Source organism: Nematostella vectensis, chromosome 6 (assembly GCF_932526225.1).
Source record: "Nematostella vectensis chromosome 6, jaNemVect1.1, whole genome shotgun sequence".
NCBI classification, from domain to species: domain Eukaryota; kingdom Metazoa; phylum Cnidaria; class Anthozoa; order Actiniaria; family Edwardsiidae; genus Nematostella; species Nematostella vectensis.
Window position 1 is genome coordinate 10,469,867 of NC_064039.1, and position 17,907 is coordinate 10,487,773.

At 39.2% G+C, this 17,907-nt stretch overlaps 2 protein-coding genes across 2 annotated transcripts; both read right to left on the bottom strand.

Annotated features, from left to right (window-relative positions):
* Window positions 1-348: 348 nt before the first annotated feature.
* On the bottom strand, window positions 349-8,909 carry LOC5519914 (stress-70 protein, mitochondrial). Its single transcript, XM_001639736.3, has 15 exons — window positions 8,703-8,909; window positions 8,553-8,611; window positions 7,753-8,022; window positions 6,812-7,010; window positions 6,523-6,629; window positions 4,584-4,746; window positions 4,316-4,408; window positions 4,037-4,246; window positions 3,656-3,883; window positions 3,137-3,241; window positions 2,847-2,964; window positions 2,330-2,424; window positions 1,978-2,070; window positions 1,416-1,556; window positions 349-1,110 (listed from the first exon to the last, which is right to left on the bottom strand). The coding sequence occupies exons 1-15, from the start codon at window positions 8,802-8,804 to the stop codon at window positions 1,018-1,020; spliced, it is 2,076 nt and encodes a 691-aa protein (XP_001639786.3). The 5' UTR covers window positions 8,805-8,909; the 3' UTR covers window positions 349-1,017.
* Window positions 8,910-14,665: 5,756 nt separating this feature from the next.
* Window positions 14,666-16,733, bottom strand: LOC125567956. The gene has a single exon (XM_048729082.1). The coding sequence runs from the start codon at window positions 16,669-16,671 to the stop codon at window positions 15,289-15,291; it is 1,383 nt and encodes a 460-aa protein (XP_048585039.1). The 5' UTR covers window positions 16,672-16,733; the 3' UTR covers window positions 14,666-15,288.
* Between the last annotated feature and the right edge of the window lie 1,174 nt (window positions 16,734-17,907).

Consider the following 17,907-nt stretch of genomic DNA (forward strand, 5'->3'; position numbering starts at 1 on the left):
ATTTCAGCTGGAATTCACAGGTTTGTGACTCTCGAGGGAATGTCGCTGTGTGCCCGTGCCACTTTTTTATTAAAAAAATAGAAAACAAAAACAACCCCTTTAAACAACACACAGTTAATACACATAACCAACACTATTTTTTCCTCGGAAATGCTCTAGAAACCCTGCTAATTCAAAGGTATTCGTTTTCGATTTTAATTTCCCAATTCTCCTAACATTGATCAGATATTTATTCTTTTTAGTAACATATTTCGCATTTTTAAGGTAGTAGAACAAGTAAATATGCATTTGATGTCTCCGCCCGAAAACTTGAAGAAATTTCAAGTTATTTATAGTCAACTACAACAATTTTTTAAATTAAAAATTCAGTTTTTATTTACCGGGTTCAAATCGGTTACATTAGACGAAATATTACATTTACACTCGCTAAAGGTACAACATAATATAATAAAACGCTACCATTCCATACCGTATAGCACCTTTATTGTTGTGATTTGCGTCAAAGGATGTATTTGCCGGAAAAACCCTCTAATTGTTTGTTTGTTTGAGATAAAAGAAAAAGTCAAGAAAAAAAAAATGATACCAATCCCCCAAAAGGAAATAAGGGCTAGTTAAAATGGGCTGTAGAAAATCTTTATAGATTTCATTATTTTCTTTATTTTACTTAGCTACTCTATATTTCTACACAGCAAGAGATTTTTTCAAGACGTGTAAATGATTAACAATATTTACCCGGTTATTCACAAAGCAACGTGTATTAAAGAGTTTTTCGACGTCTCAATTGTTTGATATCTTCTCCAAGTCTTTCCCAAAGTTCAGGTAACACGTTCTACTCGTGCGTAAAATAACCTCACAATAATGCAGAGAGTTAACAACGCGGTCGCGCGTCCACCAGTTTTATCCTAAGTAATTAGTCCTGTTTACTCCACAAAAGTACGGCATGTTTAACTGGTGCACGCGAGGTAGCCCCGTCCACCCCTGTCCATATACTCGGTCGGTTAACCAGCGCATTGTTTTTCAACTCTCGTCCTTCTTCTTGTCCCCCGAACTCGTTGAATCTGTGGAGTCGGAGGAGCTGCTGGCGCCTTGGCTTTCTCGCTCTGATGCCATCTGAAATACAATTTCAATGAGTGTTTATTAAAATAAGATCAATTACTGGCTTGATTCAGTACGGCTGTGCAGCAAAAACCAAGTCTGTAAGAGGGTTGCACTAGCCTTTTCTTGCTATGGACTTCTGTCCATATATAAAAAAAAAAAAAAAAAAAAAAAAACAGGTCATCACACAAGCCAATACTAATTCATCACTTCTTCAAATCTAGGGTTGACCTGGGTATTAAGAGCGAGGTTCGCTATTCTTGTTGGAAAGGCCAGTTGATAAGGATACTCCTCGGCAATGATAATGGCGATGTGTGTACCTTCTTGTATGCCATCTCAAAAAGCTTGAGTGACTTCTGCTGCAACTCGCTGTAGGCCTGTCTGATAGTTTCACCCGTTTCGTTGTCCTTATTGGCAAGAACTTCACGCACTTTGGCGATCTCTTCCTTCAGTTTCGCGACCTGTTAAAAAAAGATGACAGTGACTCTCAGTGAAATACAAAGCAGACCTCATTAGTGTATCTCTAGAGGCTCTTGTAGGTCAATCATTAGCAGGGGCAAATCTCCAAAAGTTCCAAAAAGGGGGGGCCAAGACAAGGGGTTCAATGAAGGGGGGTCTTATTTATTGTTCTTCCGTGGATTTCCATATAGTTCTTGTACTTTAAATGCCAAATATATGCAAACCCGCGCCAAAATAAGCACAGAAATAACTGCGACGCACATGCCAGACAGCGACGAAAAAATATATATTTTTTCAATGAAAATAAGCCCTTTCTGGAAACTTTCAGGCTGATTCGTATGTACTGAATAATTTGCTTTTTTTTTTAAAGTTGGACCTTTCCTCCCAAAAAGTCCATCGTTAAAGGGGATATTAAGACAGTACCTCCTCTGAAGGGAGTTGGTCTTTGAATTCCTCCATCTTGGTCTCTGTATCGTGTATCATCCCCTCAGCCTGGTTGACTGCCTCTGTCGTCTCCTACAACACACAGTTACACGCAAGGTAAAAAGCAATGCTTTATGTAGTCTTTAGCTCATCATTATTGTATACAAGTGAGCTACGGTTAGATCAAGAAATGTGTGATCAAGAAATAGTCTTAAATTCACTTTTATCATTGATCATGCTTTCTCAAATCAAGGCCTTCGAAAAAAAAATTTACTTTAGGTGGCTACACAGGACAGAAATAATAGTGTCCTGACCTGCAATAAAAAAAAGCAAGAGCTAATCCGGACATTACCTTCTTTTGTTTGTCGGCTTCAGCATATTTCTCAGCCTCTTTGATCATGTTCTCGATGGCATCCTTGCTGAGACCACCAGATGACTGGATCACGACTGCAATCAAACATTAGGTAAGCAAACAAGATGGTGGTACAGAAACCAAACAATAGCAAGGGTACACAAACCAAACACAAGTTATGGGAAAGCAAACATGAGCTATGGTAAACCAAACAAGACAATGGTAAGCAAATCAAACAAGAGTAATGGAAAAAAAAAAACATGAGCTGTGTTAAACAAACCAGACAAACAAGAACTTTGGTACATAAACCAAACAAGTGCGATGGGAAACAAACGAAACAAGATCAACGGTGAACGGACACTAGAATCAATGAAATTCATCTAATGAGGGTATACATAGTAACCAGAAATATATTCAATCCTATGGCCCTCAAACAAGAGCTACGGTAGGGTACACAAACCAAAAATGAGCTATGGTAAACAGCATCAAGATTTAGATTTCATGAGTCATTACTTACTCTGTTGTTCACGTCCAGTTCCCTTATCTCTAGCAGACACATTGACAATACCATTGGCATCAATGTCAAAGGTGACCTCCACCTGGGGCACTCCTCTGGGAGCTGGCGGGATACCAACCTACAAAGAATGGTATTAGTGGTATAGGAAACTAAACAATACAACAGTCACAAAAGGAACTTCTTATGTTTGCCCCGACTGTAAAAGTTCATAAAAAAGGAATCTTAGATAAGTTAACTAATCCAATTGAACAAGAATGAACGTCATGATTTGTGGTAAATGCTTTACATACCAGCTGGAACTGTCCCAAAAGCTTGTTGTCGATGGCCATTTCTCTCTCGCCCTGGAACACTTTGATTTCTACTTGAGTTTGTCCATCTGCAGCAGTTGAGAACACCTAGGCAAGAAAAAAAAAAGATTAGGCCATGGAAAGGTTGAGTTTGAGCCATAGACTATGGCAATGGAAAGGCATACTGTAAACACGAAAAGGGAAATATGAATGTCCTACAAGGCTAGTGATCAACCTGATGACAACAGAGTCACAAATTTTGTAACTTATGCTTACATCTCAGAATTCAAAGAAAACTGTGAAAAACTGCCACATCTTTCTGAGCTAAATTTGAAAATAAGTTTTTTTCTTGATTTTTTTGCCATTTCAAATGAAGTGCCACAAGGGGGGGTAAATACCTTTAGGATAATCAAAGTTAAAAGACTACAAACAAGTTGTAGAAAAACCCTTTTTTAAGAGGTGTAACAACTTCAGCCCAATGTTGATTCCCCCACCCTTCACATAATCAAACTTGCACTGTACCTGGCTCTTCTTGGTTGGGATGGTAGTGTTCCGGGTGATCAGTTTGGTGAACACTCCACCGAGGGTTTCAATACCAAGAGACAGGGGCGTCACATCCAGTAGCAGCACATCCTTGACATCACCAGCCAGAACACCACCCTGGATGGCAGCACCGATAGCAACAGCTTCGTCTGGGTTGACGGCCTTGCTGGGGACACGCCCAAAGATGTCCTGAACAGTTTGCTGTACCTGTTAAGTTAACCATGTTTAGTTTAGCCATGAAAAGATGCCCTTTAACAAGTTCTTTAAGTATCTTAATCTTTAAGTTTTAGTTTATCAATTATGTGAGGAGTCTTATATTCACAGGACATACTGTATGTACTGTGTTTACAACAAACCAACCTTTGGCATCCTTGTCATTCCTCCAACAAGCAAAACATCACCAATCTCTCCCTTGTTGATCTCCGCGTCCTGCAGACACTTCTTGCAAGGACCAACTGTTCTGTTGATGAGATCTGCTACAAGAGACTCAAACTTTGATCGGCTCAGCTTCATGTTCAAGTGCTTGGGACCACTAGCGTCCACTGTGATATAGGGCAGGTTGATATCGGTCTGGAAAGCAAACATATAGTAAGTTGTCAGACTTTTGACTTACGCCTTGGTATCTCTTCTGTGATGTACCTGTACAGAAGAAGACAACTCAATCTTTGCTTTTTCGGCTGCCTCTCTCAGCCGCTGTAGTGCCATGCTGTCCTTTGAGAGGTCGACACCACTCTAAAAATAAAAGAGCAATCATTACGATCTCTAGATTCCCACTCTAAGAACAACAAAGGTCTATAAAATGATAGTGAATCTTGAATTGCAGCTAAATACTTGAGATCTAAGAAGAGATTTAACTTTAAATTTTGGGTGTTGTGAGAAAAAAGAAATGGCTTTGATGCGAACCAACCTCTTTCTTGAACTCTGCAATGAGGAACTTGAGAAGGGTATTATCAAAATCTTCACCACCCAAGTAGGTGTCACCATTGGTGGCCTTCACCTCAAACACACCCTTCTGAATCTCTAGGATGGAGATATCGAAAGTTCCACCACCAAGGTCATAGACGGCAATACTGTGGAATTTGTAACACACAGTGAGAACTAGGACATTTTTTTTGTGGTCTAATGCCCCATCTACACTAACAATTTTAGATGACAATTTTCATGTGACAATTTGTATTTGCTAGTGTAGATGGAGCAAAGTAGGCAATTTTTATGTGGCAACAAAAGTTGCTCAAAAGCTAGCAGGTTTGTTTTTTCTCACACATGAAAAATTGCTAGTGTAGATGCTAACAAATATAGTTGTCAACTAAGACTTAGGCTTTTTTAGACTTTTTTTATTGTATCAAATTGTTATTTGTAATAGGTGTGACTGATCCGCAAATAGACAAGCTAATCGAGACGGATCAGTCACTTACTTATTTACATAAATATTAAATATAATTGTATAAGCAAAGTTAAGTGAGAACTAGTATATTATGGAAATTTGAAAATTTGAAAAATTTTGGGAGAAAAATGAAAATTTAAATAAACAGTTCTGGTCTTAGAGAAAAAAGAGCATTAACAGCATTATTTATCTGATGATAAAAAAAAGGGGAAAACACAGCAAACATAAGTATGTGAGTTTATAATACCAATAAATTGTGATTTTTCAAAGCTGTGCTGATTTGGCAGACATCAATATATTCATCATATTTAATAAGGATATCAACAAGGGCTGAACGCAGTTTTGTTTTAAACTGTTTTTTGGAGGACTCTCTCAATGACTGTGGCAGCTTATTCCACACCCTTGCGCCTACTCTTGAAAAAGAATTTCGCTGGATTTCAAGTCTAGATTTTTGAATGTAGAATTTATTTGAGGTTGATGATCGTGTATTGTAAGAATGAACGCTTTTGGTATCCGTGAAAAGGTTTAGAATATTGGGTGGGGCGATTCCATTTCGGATATCATACATAAGATGGCACACCGATTCAAAATATAACGACTGTATGGGTAAAATATTAGTTCTAGCGAAAAAGGGGATCGCATGATCACTTTTTTGAGCGAAAAACATAAAGCGCCGAGATCGTTTTTGTAAGTATAGAATTTTGTTCAAGTAACACTTACTGGCATGACCCCACACGGTCACTACGTACGAAATGTGGGGCAAGATTAAGGACTGGTAGATATGAAGTAGGGTTTTGGTTGGGACAAAATATCGCAGTTAAGCTATCAATCCCACAGTTCTGCTTATCTTTGTTGTAATATGCTCAATGTGGTTTTTCAAGGTGAGATTTTTATCAATTAGTACCCCAAGGTACTTGACGTACTCTTTACACTCAAGACTGACAGTTTTTTTTTCTATTATTATCATAAATTAGTATTATAGGATGACAAGCTAGAGTTTTTTGGTATGGATGGAAAATGACGAAATTTGATTTCTTTATATTTAGCGTTAATTTATTTGCCGTAAGCCAATTATAGACTTTAAACAGCTCATCACTTACAGTAGTTTCTATTGATTTGCCACTTTTATCGGCATACAGGATATTCGTGTCATCAGCAAAAAGAAAGAAATTTAGTTTATCTGAGGAGTACTACATGTCATTCATGAGAAAAATTGTTAGTGTAGATGGGGCTTAAGGGGATTTTCAGGTAAATACACTCAAAAGTTAAATCTACATGTAGATCTCAAAACAGTCACACCAGCCAAAGAAAAAATCTTTCCTAGCTGTGCTGAAATTATATGAAAAAACAATTCTACAAGATGCAAATTTAGATTACCCCATCCATGAGGACTATTTCAAAGATAATCTCCCTTCAAAACTTCCATATTCATGTAAGATAAAGAGCATTTTTTGTTTCTTACATCTTGTCCTCTGTCTTGTCCATACCATATGCTAAGGCAGCAGCAGTGGGCTCATTAATCACTCGTAGAACATTCAGACCAGCAATTTGGCCGGCATCTTTCGTAGCCTATCGCAATAACAACCAAGAGGCGTTAACAGAAACAAAAGACATCGTCCACAGTCTCAGGATCCCTGATTATTTAGATAAATGGAATACTGCTTATCATAGATTTTCACAGCATCCAGTCATGATGCAAACCATGGTTCAAATCAGTATCGTGACTATACATAGATGTGAGAATACCTCACCTGTCTTTGAGAGTCATTGAAGTAGGCAGGGACTGTGACAACAGCATTGTTAACGTTAGTTCCCAGGTAACTTTCTGCTGTCTCCTTCATTTTCATCAAGACAAATGCACCGACCTGGCTTGGTGAATACACCTTTCCAGCAACTTCAAACCAAGCATCGCCATTGGATGCCCTCACAATCTTGTAAGAAACATTTTTCCTGAAGAAAGGTTTTTGAGGTTCAGACATAAGGGAAGGTGAAACAAATGACAAACTTCTAGACGCTACTGTAAAAAAAGAATTCCACTAAAAGTAATCAAAGAACAATGTGTACAAAAGTAATCAAAGAACAATGTGTACAAATGTCCCATCAATGGGGCTCAAATTCAGTGCTCTGCGATTCTGTTAGTGTATGCTACACTGTTGAATCAATCACTCTTGCTGATTGAACATGTTATACAATGTTTAACTAGTTTGAGCTAGAACTGAAGTTTGATTTGTTTCCCATTTCAAAAAAATGTCTCTACAGTATGAAAACTAAAAGATAAGAGAAGGATAATAATATGGTAGTAACAAATTGTTCAATTACCTACATACACTGAATTAATTTATTTATATACATATCAAAGCTTTTTTCCCACATAATGTGCAAATACAGTATATGAAATATCTTCTATCTTTTACGATGGACACAAAGTTACAAGTCCTATTTTGTATGAAATAATGTGTGATAGTATTGTTGAGTGAATTTCAACAGTCCATGTTCCATGTAGGCACCAATGAGCACAAAGAATAACCTCTAGTTAAGGTTCTTTTCTGAAATCACAGCAGATTTATAAGAACCAGAAAAGCGCCTGAACTTGATGTTTTTGTCATTGGCGCATATTTCAAACCTTGACAGCATGCCTACCTCTCTAATAATTATAATGTAAGCTCATTTTAAAAAAAACCATAATACTCACAAGTCCTTTTTGATCTCAGGGGCATCAAAGCGACGTCCAATGTATCTCTTGGTGGCGTATAGGGTGTTCTGTGGGTTAGTAATGGCCTGTCTCCTGGCAGGAGCACCAACCAATCTTTCCCCTTCTGGGGTAAAGGCAACCACTGAAGGCGTGGTTCGTGACCCCTCGGCATTCTCTATCACCTTGGGTGTTTTACCATCCATGACGGCAACACATGAGTTGGTCGTGCCAAGATCAATACCACATACTGCACCACGGACGCTCTCAGAGCTAGAGCGAGAAAGCATTGGAGGTTACAATGGTAACAAGGACCACAGCACTTTTTTCTTGAGAGTCATAACAAAGGAGATTAGCTGGACTGACAGAACAGGAAGTGTATGTTTGCGAGGGAGGGGGTCCAAATATCAGAGAGAGAAAGGAGGGATTTGGATGATGTAATGAGCAAGCTTTTTTGCAGAATCTTTACATTTTATATAGAATTGCTTATCATAATCTGCCTCAAAAAATTTTTTTTCAAAAAAGTTGTCTTATTATGTAATCCGCTGACTCAGAATGACAAAGTATAATTTCATTTCTATCTGCGTTATAATTCAAAATTACAAGAAAAGCAACGGTTGATCGACCGCTTAATTATACTTTAATGTGAGTTTTCCCTTTTTCACACGGTAAATACATTTAAAAACCTTTGCTTCTTTACATGCGGGTCCGACCAGTGCAAATCCACGTGCCTAATGAAGATAACGAGTAAATCTCGTAAAAGTAAAGCGTTTGGTTGAATAACAGTGTAATAGGGATCTCACCCGTAAAAACGACTGTAAACGGATGAGTCCTTGGCGATCAAACTCTCTGTGAACAGGTTCTATATTAAAGAAAACATCGCGAAGTTAGAAATCAGTAATTTAACTGGAATGACCAGCCGGCATGCTTTCAGCTGAGCATGTTGTTCTTACCTGGCGTGTCACCGTTCCAAACGATCTCAGAGCCGAGATATGTTGAAGCCCTCGACCCATATGCTTCATGGAATTTCTAGCTGCATTCACCGTGTACCACATAGCTGGATTTTTTTTAAGAACGTTGAAAACAACGTTGTTTTTGCAGTTTTATCTGATGCAACGATGAGCTGCCGCACGAGATGAGGGAAGGTTGCGTAAGGCGAGCGCCCGAGGCTTGACGGGAATCCATACCAAATATGGATTCGATGCCAGGGTTAAGCACAAGCCAGACCACAGGTGACCCATAAATTTGAATAAATTTGTACACGTATCATCATTAGAATATTTTGCACGGTTTATTTTCAGCCGGGCATTGTGGCGCATGCCTGTAATCCAGCTGCTTGGAGGCTAGAGATGTTGAATGGCTTGAGGTGTGGATTCCTGATGGCGGTCGTGCTATGTCGATCGGGTGTCCGCGCTAAGTCGGGCGTCAATATGGTGCCTTGAGAGGAGTCTCGAGTCACCAGGTTGGTTAAAGAGGAGCGTACCGGCCCAGGGTGGAAACACAGCAGGCAAAAGCTCCCGCTTTCGACAGTAGTGGGATAGCATCTGTGAATTGACGGCCGTCAACAGCCATGCCAAGATAGTCGAACTCATCTCACATTTTTTCCCCTTTTTTCCCAACCCTAAACAGAAATCGTGGCCTTGAAAAGGCGAGATTTCAGGCATAATATGCTTTTGACAGCTTTTTGACACGGCCTGCTTTCTTTCTATAACCGTTATTGTGACTTTGGGAAGGGTAATTATTTAAAGAGCTGCTATGTTTGGGGGAGGGTTGCCAATTTTTAAGCGCAAAAAAAAAAAAAAAACGTGTGGGAGGACCTAAAATTTTAAACAGGGTTTATGGGAAGGCCTTATTTTTTTTAACAGGTATTTTGACCAATTTCCGAGCCTCCTAATAGTCTGGAACCCCAGACCCCCTAAAAAGTTAATAAATAAATAAAATAGGCCTCTTGTCTGCATTCATGGCGCTTCTTTTTGTTTTATCTTTTAAAGTTTTGATTTTTCGAATTTCCCTTCATGCCACCCTCCCTTCCCCACTATTTTTTTAGATTTTTAGTATGAAAATAAGTACAAATAAGAACTGGAGGAAAGGAGCTCTAACGATGCTATTTATGTTTTAACAAAAATGGAAAACATTTGACGCCTGAAGGGCTTGAAATCAACACGGCTCCAGCTTCGCCGCTCTGTACAGGACCCGAAATGATCCCAGGACCCGAAACGATCCCAGGACCCGAAATGATCCCCAAAAGTACCCCAACTGATCCCGGGACCCGAAACGATACCGAGGAGTCCCCGAAATCAACCCCACGGAAATGCAGTAATGGACAAAGGGAAAGCAGAAGAAATACTTGGAATTCTTAAAGCATAATTTAGGGTTGACAGCCAATCTATTTCTAAATAACATGACTTAAAAAACTTAAATTCCAATACAATACTTCTATTTATTACATTGCCCTGGCGGTAAACCCATAAACAGAGTCCTAAACAAATACACAACTTTTAATTGCTATTGAAAGGAGTACAACATAAACATAGCACAGCCAAAGCACAGCCTTGCTCAGAACAACCAAACTTTTGACCTTCGAAACATTTGCAGTTCCAACACATGACTCTGACACTATAAATCTCGTTTTCGGTAAACATCACCCTAAAAATCTATATTCATTTGACAACCAAACGTGTTTTTCACCACGAAATCCATGTTCACACGAGCGAATATTTACCGACAGCCGGTTTGGCCGAGAAGATGGAATTACAAAAGCACACTGAGTAATGCACTCGAACAACCCTTTTACTACCGTTGCAAAATATTAAGAGATGTGGCTTTTGTTGAAAGCAATATGTGAGTTTTGAATTTCCTTATGTAGTAGTGCGTACACCACTGCATGATTTCTCTCTATCTCTCTTTATGATAGGTCTTTCATTCACCGAACACAAACAAACATTTTCCTACGGGAAAGCAGAGGCATGTCTAATCTTTGGAGACATTCGTTTATGGCTTGTTATGTATGAATTATTTATTCACGCCTGGTTCTTCAAATTACCATCACGGGAATTTTTATTTGACCCCAATTGTTGACTCAACCAAGCTGTCGAAAGCTGATTTCCCGCGCAGTCGTATATAAAAATCTTAATACTATGGTTTTAGTTAATTCAAATTTCTGGATAGTGACAAAAATGACGCTTAAATGTTTCATATGTTTTTAAAACTGAAAGCCAATCCTTCCACATTCCTTTTGTTTGTCCATTACTGCAATTCCTTGGGGTTCATTTCGGGGACTCTTGGGGATCGTTTCGGGTCCCGGGATCAGTTGGGGTACTTTTTATGGCCCGCCTTCCGTAAAAAAATTACGGAAATCTGTTCCGGCTTCGGAATACCTTTCGAAGCGTCGGAACACCTTTCCGGATGTCTGCCGAGATGTAAATGCTCGAAATGCTTGCCGAGATGTCTAAATGTAGATGGTCGAAATGTCTTCCGAACTAAGTATTAATCTCATTGCCCTGCAAAAACCCTCAAAACTTGTCAAATATTAAAATTAAACATTAATATTTTCATAAAGAATTAAGGCACGAGAGCCTCTAATTATCACGTGCTACGTTCACATAAAAGCTAGAGAGGTTGGACTTTTAAGAATGCCTCACTTTTGGTCATACTCGCACTTATATGCGAACCATCTTGAATCCTTTTTAGAAGACTTAGCTGTACTTAGATTTCAATTGGTTCCTTTTGAAAGTCGTCTTATAGTCTTTTTATTATTTTTCAAACGAATCTACAATTTTATTGGGAATGTGTAGAATTTATAGCACATAACAATATAGTACCACATTTTCACATGGCACCATACTGGACACAGTCTAGACATTACAGTTTTATGTCCTGTCCTGTGCAGGACATAAAGCCACCAAACTTTGATATGTTCCATTGGTGACACATATTAACAGGAGGTACCAAAGAAGTGCACGAGAAGGGGAGGGATAAAGGTAATTTGTCAAAATGCATAATTATGGCCTAATGAGATATGCTGACACCATAAATGCACCAAACGTGTCAAATATGATCCATAACCAACGCTTAACAGATTTACCGGAGAATAACAAATTTGCACTTCCTTGGGGAGGGGGAGGAGGGTGGGGGCAATTGACATTATAAACTTATGCTGTAGAGACACTAATGACACATTTGATAAACATACTTCTTGAGTGATCCTTAGCATAATTACATGGAGTACCACAAACATCAGGAGTTAGAGGGCTTTGACAAATTTACCTGTACCCTCCCTAATGAGGTGCAATTTTGTGACACCTCTTGTTGATCAGTCAAGAATTTTCCAAAGAACATATACTGTATACCAAGCTTGGTACCTTTATAACTAGCACTGCTCGCCACTGTGACTGAAGTGCCACTCACCCTCCCCCCTACGAGAACAATCCCATAATTAACTATAGCATTCGGTACAACGAGAAACCTCCATATCTAATATTGAAAACTAGGATGAAAACTTTCACCAAGGAAAGTTTTGAGTCTATTGCCCAAAGCGCGCAACGTTTACGTTGATACGCCGGACTAATATTTCTGCAATACCTGATGCCCTTCTTCTAGCAACACCATATACAGACTACAAAGTAATATATTTATTTGCACAGAAACAAGAGTAATAGTTACATCTGGTAAATAACAAGAAAAACAACTCATTCACTGTCGCCAATTATTATTGTAATTTTCAAATCTAAATCCAGGTAATATAGTATAATCAAAGTTCATTACAAGGGAAATGTATTCACCAAATGTTCCGATCCCCCTGACATATTCACTAAAACATCCGTTCTTGACGGATATATTTGAAAAATTTCCTTGATCAATGTTGCATTTTGAAATCAATTAAGTTGGTTTCTACCGTTTTCTTTTGTGTTCCGTTTCCACGCTGTTCTGTGGGTACCCCCCCCCCCCCCCCTCCACAATGGTCCTCAACAGGGGGCGTGGCTTAAAAATGCGTTTGACAAACGAATACAGATTCAAGTTTATTTCTGATGATTTCTTCTGAGCTAGGACGTGAAACTACTTCGTTCTACAGTATAAAAAGAACGCGAATGTGAATGTAACAATTTTGATGGAAACGGAACTTCTAAAAGTTTAAAGATGGATAGAGCGGATTTCAGATGAGTGTCGGAAAACTAAACGCAGATGCAAAACCACTTGCGGTGGAAGCCATTCAACGACAAACCAATCAGGAAATGGAGTCAGGCTTACGTAGTCATGACGTGGGTATTGGCGCATTTTGATTTAGTTCTCAATTTCACAAAAGACTTTGCCCTCTACCTATAGAAAGGTTAACAAAATTCTATACCAAGGCCCTAAAATCTGGAATTCTCTCCCCATTACTATCAATCTTCTAACACCCTTTCCAGTGGCGGATTTAGGATTTAGAAAGGGGGGCTGACTTTTTCGACAGGCAAGGGGCGTACGCAGGATTTTAACAAGTTGCAGTCAAAGCATTCAGAAGCTGAATGAGGGAAAGGCCCCTCATCCCTCATTCCCGTGAAGATTTCATAGCTCCCGCTTTTGGGTTTTGAAATTGGCGTCAATGCGTCAGACTTTTGAGAATATTACACGATCCTCTGTCATCCTCGATCTCAAATAGGACTTCAGTCGTTGCGTGGCACTGAACGATATAACAATGTTTTCAAATCATCTGTAGACTAACATGATTAAAAAAATTATAGTTCTTATCCTCATCATTAAAACTACGTACATAAAAATGAATGAGTAAACATTTAATTTTTTTCCCCTCGTTATGCAAATAAAAATGCCAAAATTTTTTTGCAGGCCTATAGGATGCGTACGCCCCTGCAGGCTGTCTCGATTTTTTCAGATTTTAAGGAAAATATATTTCATGTTACAAAATCTTCTACAAAATTTCGAGAAAACATTTATTTTCCCTGTTTGTTAAAATCACGTTACTTATTGAAGTTTTGAATTAGTTGAGAACCAAAAGCATAACAGCTCCTCTTACTACGGACTTTCCCGGAGGAACACTTAGAAAAGAAGATTAACGCCATCCGCCATGTTTGCGCTGCAATAAAACGCCTACAGACATCTTCATTCTGTCGATCGACACTATCATCGTGCAACCCATCAAATTTTGCAAAAATCTTCGAGTTTGCGCTTTCTATTTTCGGGTGCAAGTGCATCCATCACAATTTTAAAGGAATTCTGCCGGCGAGTTGTCAGAAAAACTTGAAAGCTTATGGTAAGAATCCAACATATTGTGTACTATATTGCAGGCGTGGCAAACGACTATATTTAGTGAATGAAGGTAGCATCCTTGATAATGGGCGTCTGGTGCTGACTTAGCTATTCCCACATAACCTCCTTCGAGCTCATTTATGAACTCATATGCCTATGCCCGCGGCAGTTGGTTAAAATCAATTTTTTTTTGCCAAGGATTCTTGTATCCTGTTGCTAAAGCTTTGCCAGTGGGGCATGTTGATAAGTTTCTCTCAGCTTCAGTTTGCTTATCCACTCTACCATGTGATAGCATGAATTTTCCGTTTGCGATCCGTCTAGTAAGTGGTAGGGGGAGGGCTCTCCATAAAAGTAGACGATAGGGTGATCGTCCTGTCTTTTAGGGCATACAATTCAACCAACTACTATAAATTCTTGTTATCCATTAGGGGGTATCGCCGGTCTCACAATGATTTTAGAGCTTAGGATTAGAAATTGCTTCGACCACACCCAATGTGCTATCTTTTAGGGTTAAAAATGTTGTTGAAAAGTGCTTTTCTGTTCCGCAAGTCAGAACATTCGGATTCAAAATGCATGCCTTGTTTCGGCTAGTGCAGTGGCCTGGCTTTCTGTCACAAACATTGTCTGGTTTTCGTCCAGTGAATAGCATAGCGATACATCCAATTCGGCTATAACAATTTGCAACGATTTATCTTTTTATTTTTAAACTTTTTTTTCGCCCAAAAGGAGGGTGACATGTCACCCCCGTCACCACCCCTAGATCCGCCACTGCTTTCATTAATAAGAACTAAATTATCACGCTTTTTAAGTGAAAACAGACAGACTTGGCATATAACTTGCCTTATCCAAAAGTGTTTATTTACAAATTTCTAAACTTTAAAATGTATAACAATAACTTTTTTATTTTTTTTACTTTTTTTGTCAACTCACCAGCATATATATCAGAAATACCAAATGTCATACTTTAGGGAGACTCTACTTGAAAAGCCAGTGGCTTCCTAGGGCCCCCACCACTTCCATAATATACTGTAAACATGTAATTTAACTACCACATTTATGTGAATTTAATTTAATTGAGAATACTAATGGCTATCAAAATGGATACTAATAACTATACCCTTATTGTTAAATGCCCTTGCAGAATGACACTTGATTTAGGGCAGGCAAATGGTAGTTTCTGATGAGATGAGTGGCATTGATCAATTTCTAAGTATTTACCATTGTCTGATTGGGGAAGCCTGTTAAACCACTGACCAGTAGCACACCTGACAAGTACGTGGGATGTTAAAAGCATATTTATGTGCTATTTTGCCTGGCTAACGCCAGAGAAATATAGTCGCGAACTTGAAGAAATATATTGATACCGTAATTGTTATCTTCTCCAAGTGGGTCAAATGAATGACGAAGGGCTGTAATGTACTCATCATTGAGATCCAGGTTTACTGGTGGAACAACAACTCCAGTGGTGTCATTGTCAGGATCTGGAGGGGGCGCTGTTGGATCATCACCATATTCATTAGGATTGTCCAATACATCTCTGTCTCTGTCAAAGACATCTCTGACTGCAGAGTTTGGTGAGTTATAATTGGCAAGCATGCCAGATGTCCACAGTTGCCGTGGAGTTCGGTTGCCAGCTGTTGATATGGCATGAACCATAAATCTCTCTCTGAATAGGTCCAAGTGGCGCTGCACTCTTGGAAGGAAAACGTAGTGAAGGGCATACATGTGAATATCCGAATCAGAATCAAGTAAAAGATGCAATTCCATAAAATAAAATAAAGAAGAGAACAGGCTGATAACACTCATGCCAACATCTCTCCAAAGCCGTTCAATCCGTGTGTTTCTGACACTTGGCCCTGTTAGGAAGCTCCCTCTGTTGGCTCCCCTAAAGTACTCCATGTACTCCCCAACAGCCACATTTTCACCTCCGTCGTCTGCCCTTACACGTGATGGGTGACCCCACTTAGTGGTGCTGTTTTGAAAACAAGAAAGGACAGTCGCAGCCAGGTTGTTGGGATTTACTACTAGATATATAATAGCTCTAGAAAAGCCATCCACACAGCCATGGATGCACATCCGCCAGCGCCTCATTTTCATATTAGTATCAATGTGCCACAGGAAATTTGGATTGGGTACAGAGTATGGACGTCTGACAATCCTCTGGGCCCATCTGTTTGCCCTGTTGATTGGGTCTACTCTCACAATTGACTCCCTCACCTTCCATCTCTGTATCCACAAACCTCTTCTTCTCAAACCAGCAATCAAATTTGTTTCCCCTGTTCCGGGGAATGCATTCAACTCCTCACGGACAACAACATCCAGATTGTTTTCACTTATATTAGAAAATCCCTCAAAGTCCAAAGAGAACCCTAATTCTCTACGTCTGTTGTAGACAGTCTGCCGAGAAACTCCAAGATCCCTTGCCACTTGAGCCCAGCTGTTAAATTCATTTCTCAGACAGGACAGTTGTTCAGCTGATATTTGAAATCTGGGCCTCCCAGGTCTGTCACTATGCTCTACAGAAGGGCGATATGAGTATCCATCCATTACAGATAGGGAGTATAGCTGTGAATAGATGTTTCGCATCTGATCACGAAGCCTCTCCACTCCCCTAAACAAGCTCTGTTGGGTAGACTGTGATTGTTGCATAAAAATTGCAATATGAACAAGGTGCTGCATTGCACAAAGGACACGGTTGGCGTAAAATTCACATCTGTCTCTACTCTGTCGTATATTGTCGGATTCCGTGTCTAGCTCCCTTAACAGAGAATGTACACTGGAAATAAATCTTTCTAGATCATCATCAGATGATACCCTGCAATAAAACACAGGGAAGAAGGTTAAGTTAAAAGCAGAAGCCAGTAGTTAAGAAGGTATGTCAATTTACAGTAACAAAGGATGGAAACTAGTGAATATATAATCCCAGAAAGTTCAAATCTTTTATAGAGGTTTATATGGTGAGGTGCAAACTTTTGCAAAGCCATATTTATGCTAGTTTCAATGCTATGACATTACAAATTGGCATATCTAATAAATTTGGGGGGCTGCTAAGTTCGCTACTATCAAATGGCGGAATTAGTCGCCAACTGGTCAATAAAGTGTGCCCACAGCTGTGTAGCATCAAATCACATGGCTGCCACTTTGGAATTGTGCAATGAGGAGTTAAAATATCCAAGATAGTCGCTGCAATAAGAGTTTGTTATTCAAAGCTTTCAACATGTCTTTTAGGAATAAAAAATATCAAAAGTGTGCGGGATAGGCTTATAGGATATACCAGGCCTACATACCAAGAAAGCAAATGAACAGCACCAAATGTATGTGCAGCATTTATACAATGTTGAATTGAGAGCTTAATATAGAACTTACCTTGTGACAAATAAGGCCAACAACAAGATAAAGACAAGCAAGAATATCTGTTCCATTTTTGCTGAAATGGAGCTTAATGTTGACTACAATATGAACAGATGAATAAACGCAGATGAACGTAGAAGAAAGCTAATAGTGCGACACGTGTCTTGTAGTGCGATACGCTAAGCATTTCCGGTAAGGGGTGAGTTTGAATAGACAGTGCTGAACAACGTATGCGCATGCGCGTGTTCTGGCGAAAACAAACAAAATCAAACTGTTGAATCGTTCGAGTAAAGGTACGAAAGGCGGACTTCGGTTGCTGTTTTGACTTACTGTACAGCTTTAAAACCATAAAGAAAATTTTAACCTTAACTTTGATCTAGTTTCTAGCATTCGCCAAAATGTGACAGTTCGCCGGTAAAACGCCGTCTTTTCAAAACAAAAAGGCTGTTTCAACTGCGCAGTACTGGAACTAGTCTCATATTGATTATGCAATATGTTAGCCAAGCTGCGCATGCGCAATGAGTAGATATTACTTTCCGGAAATAGTTTGAAATTTCGAAACGA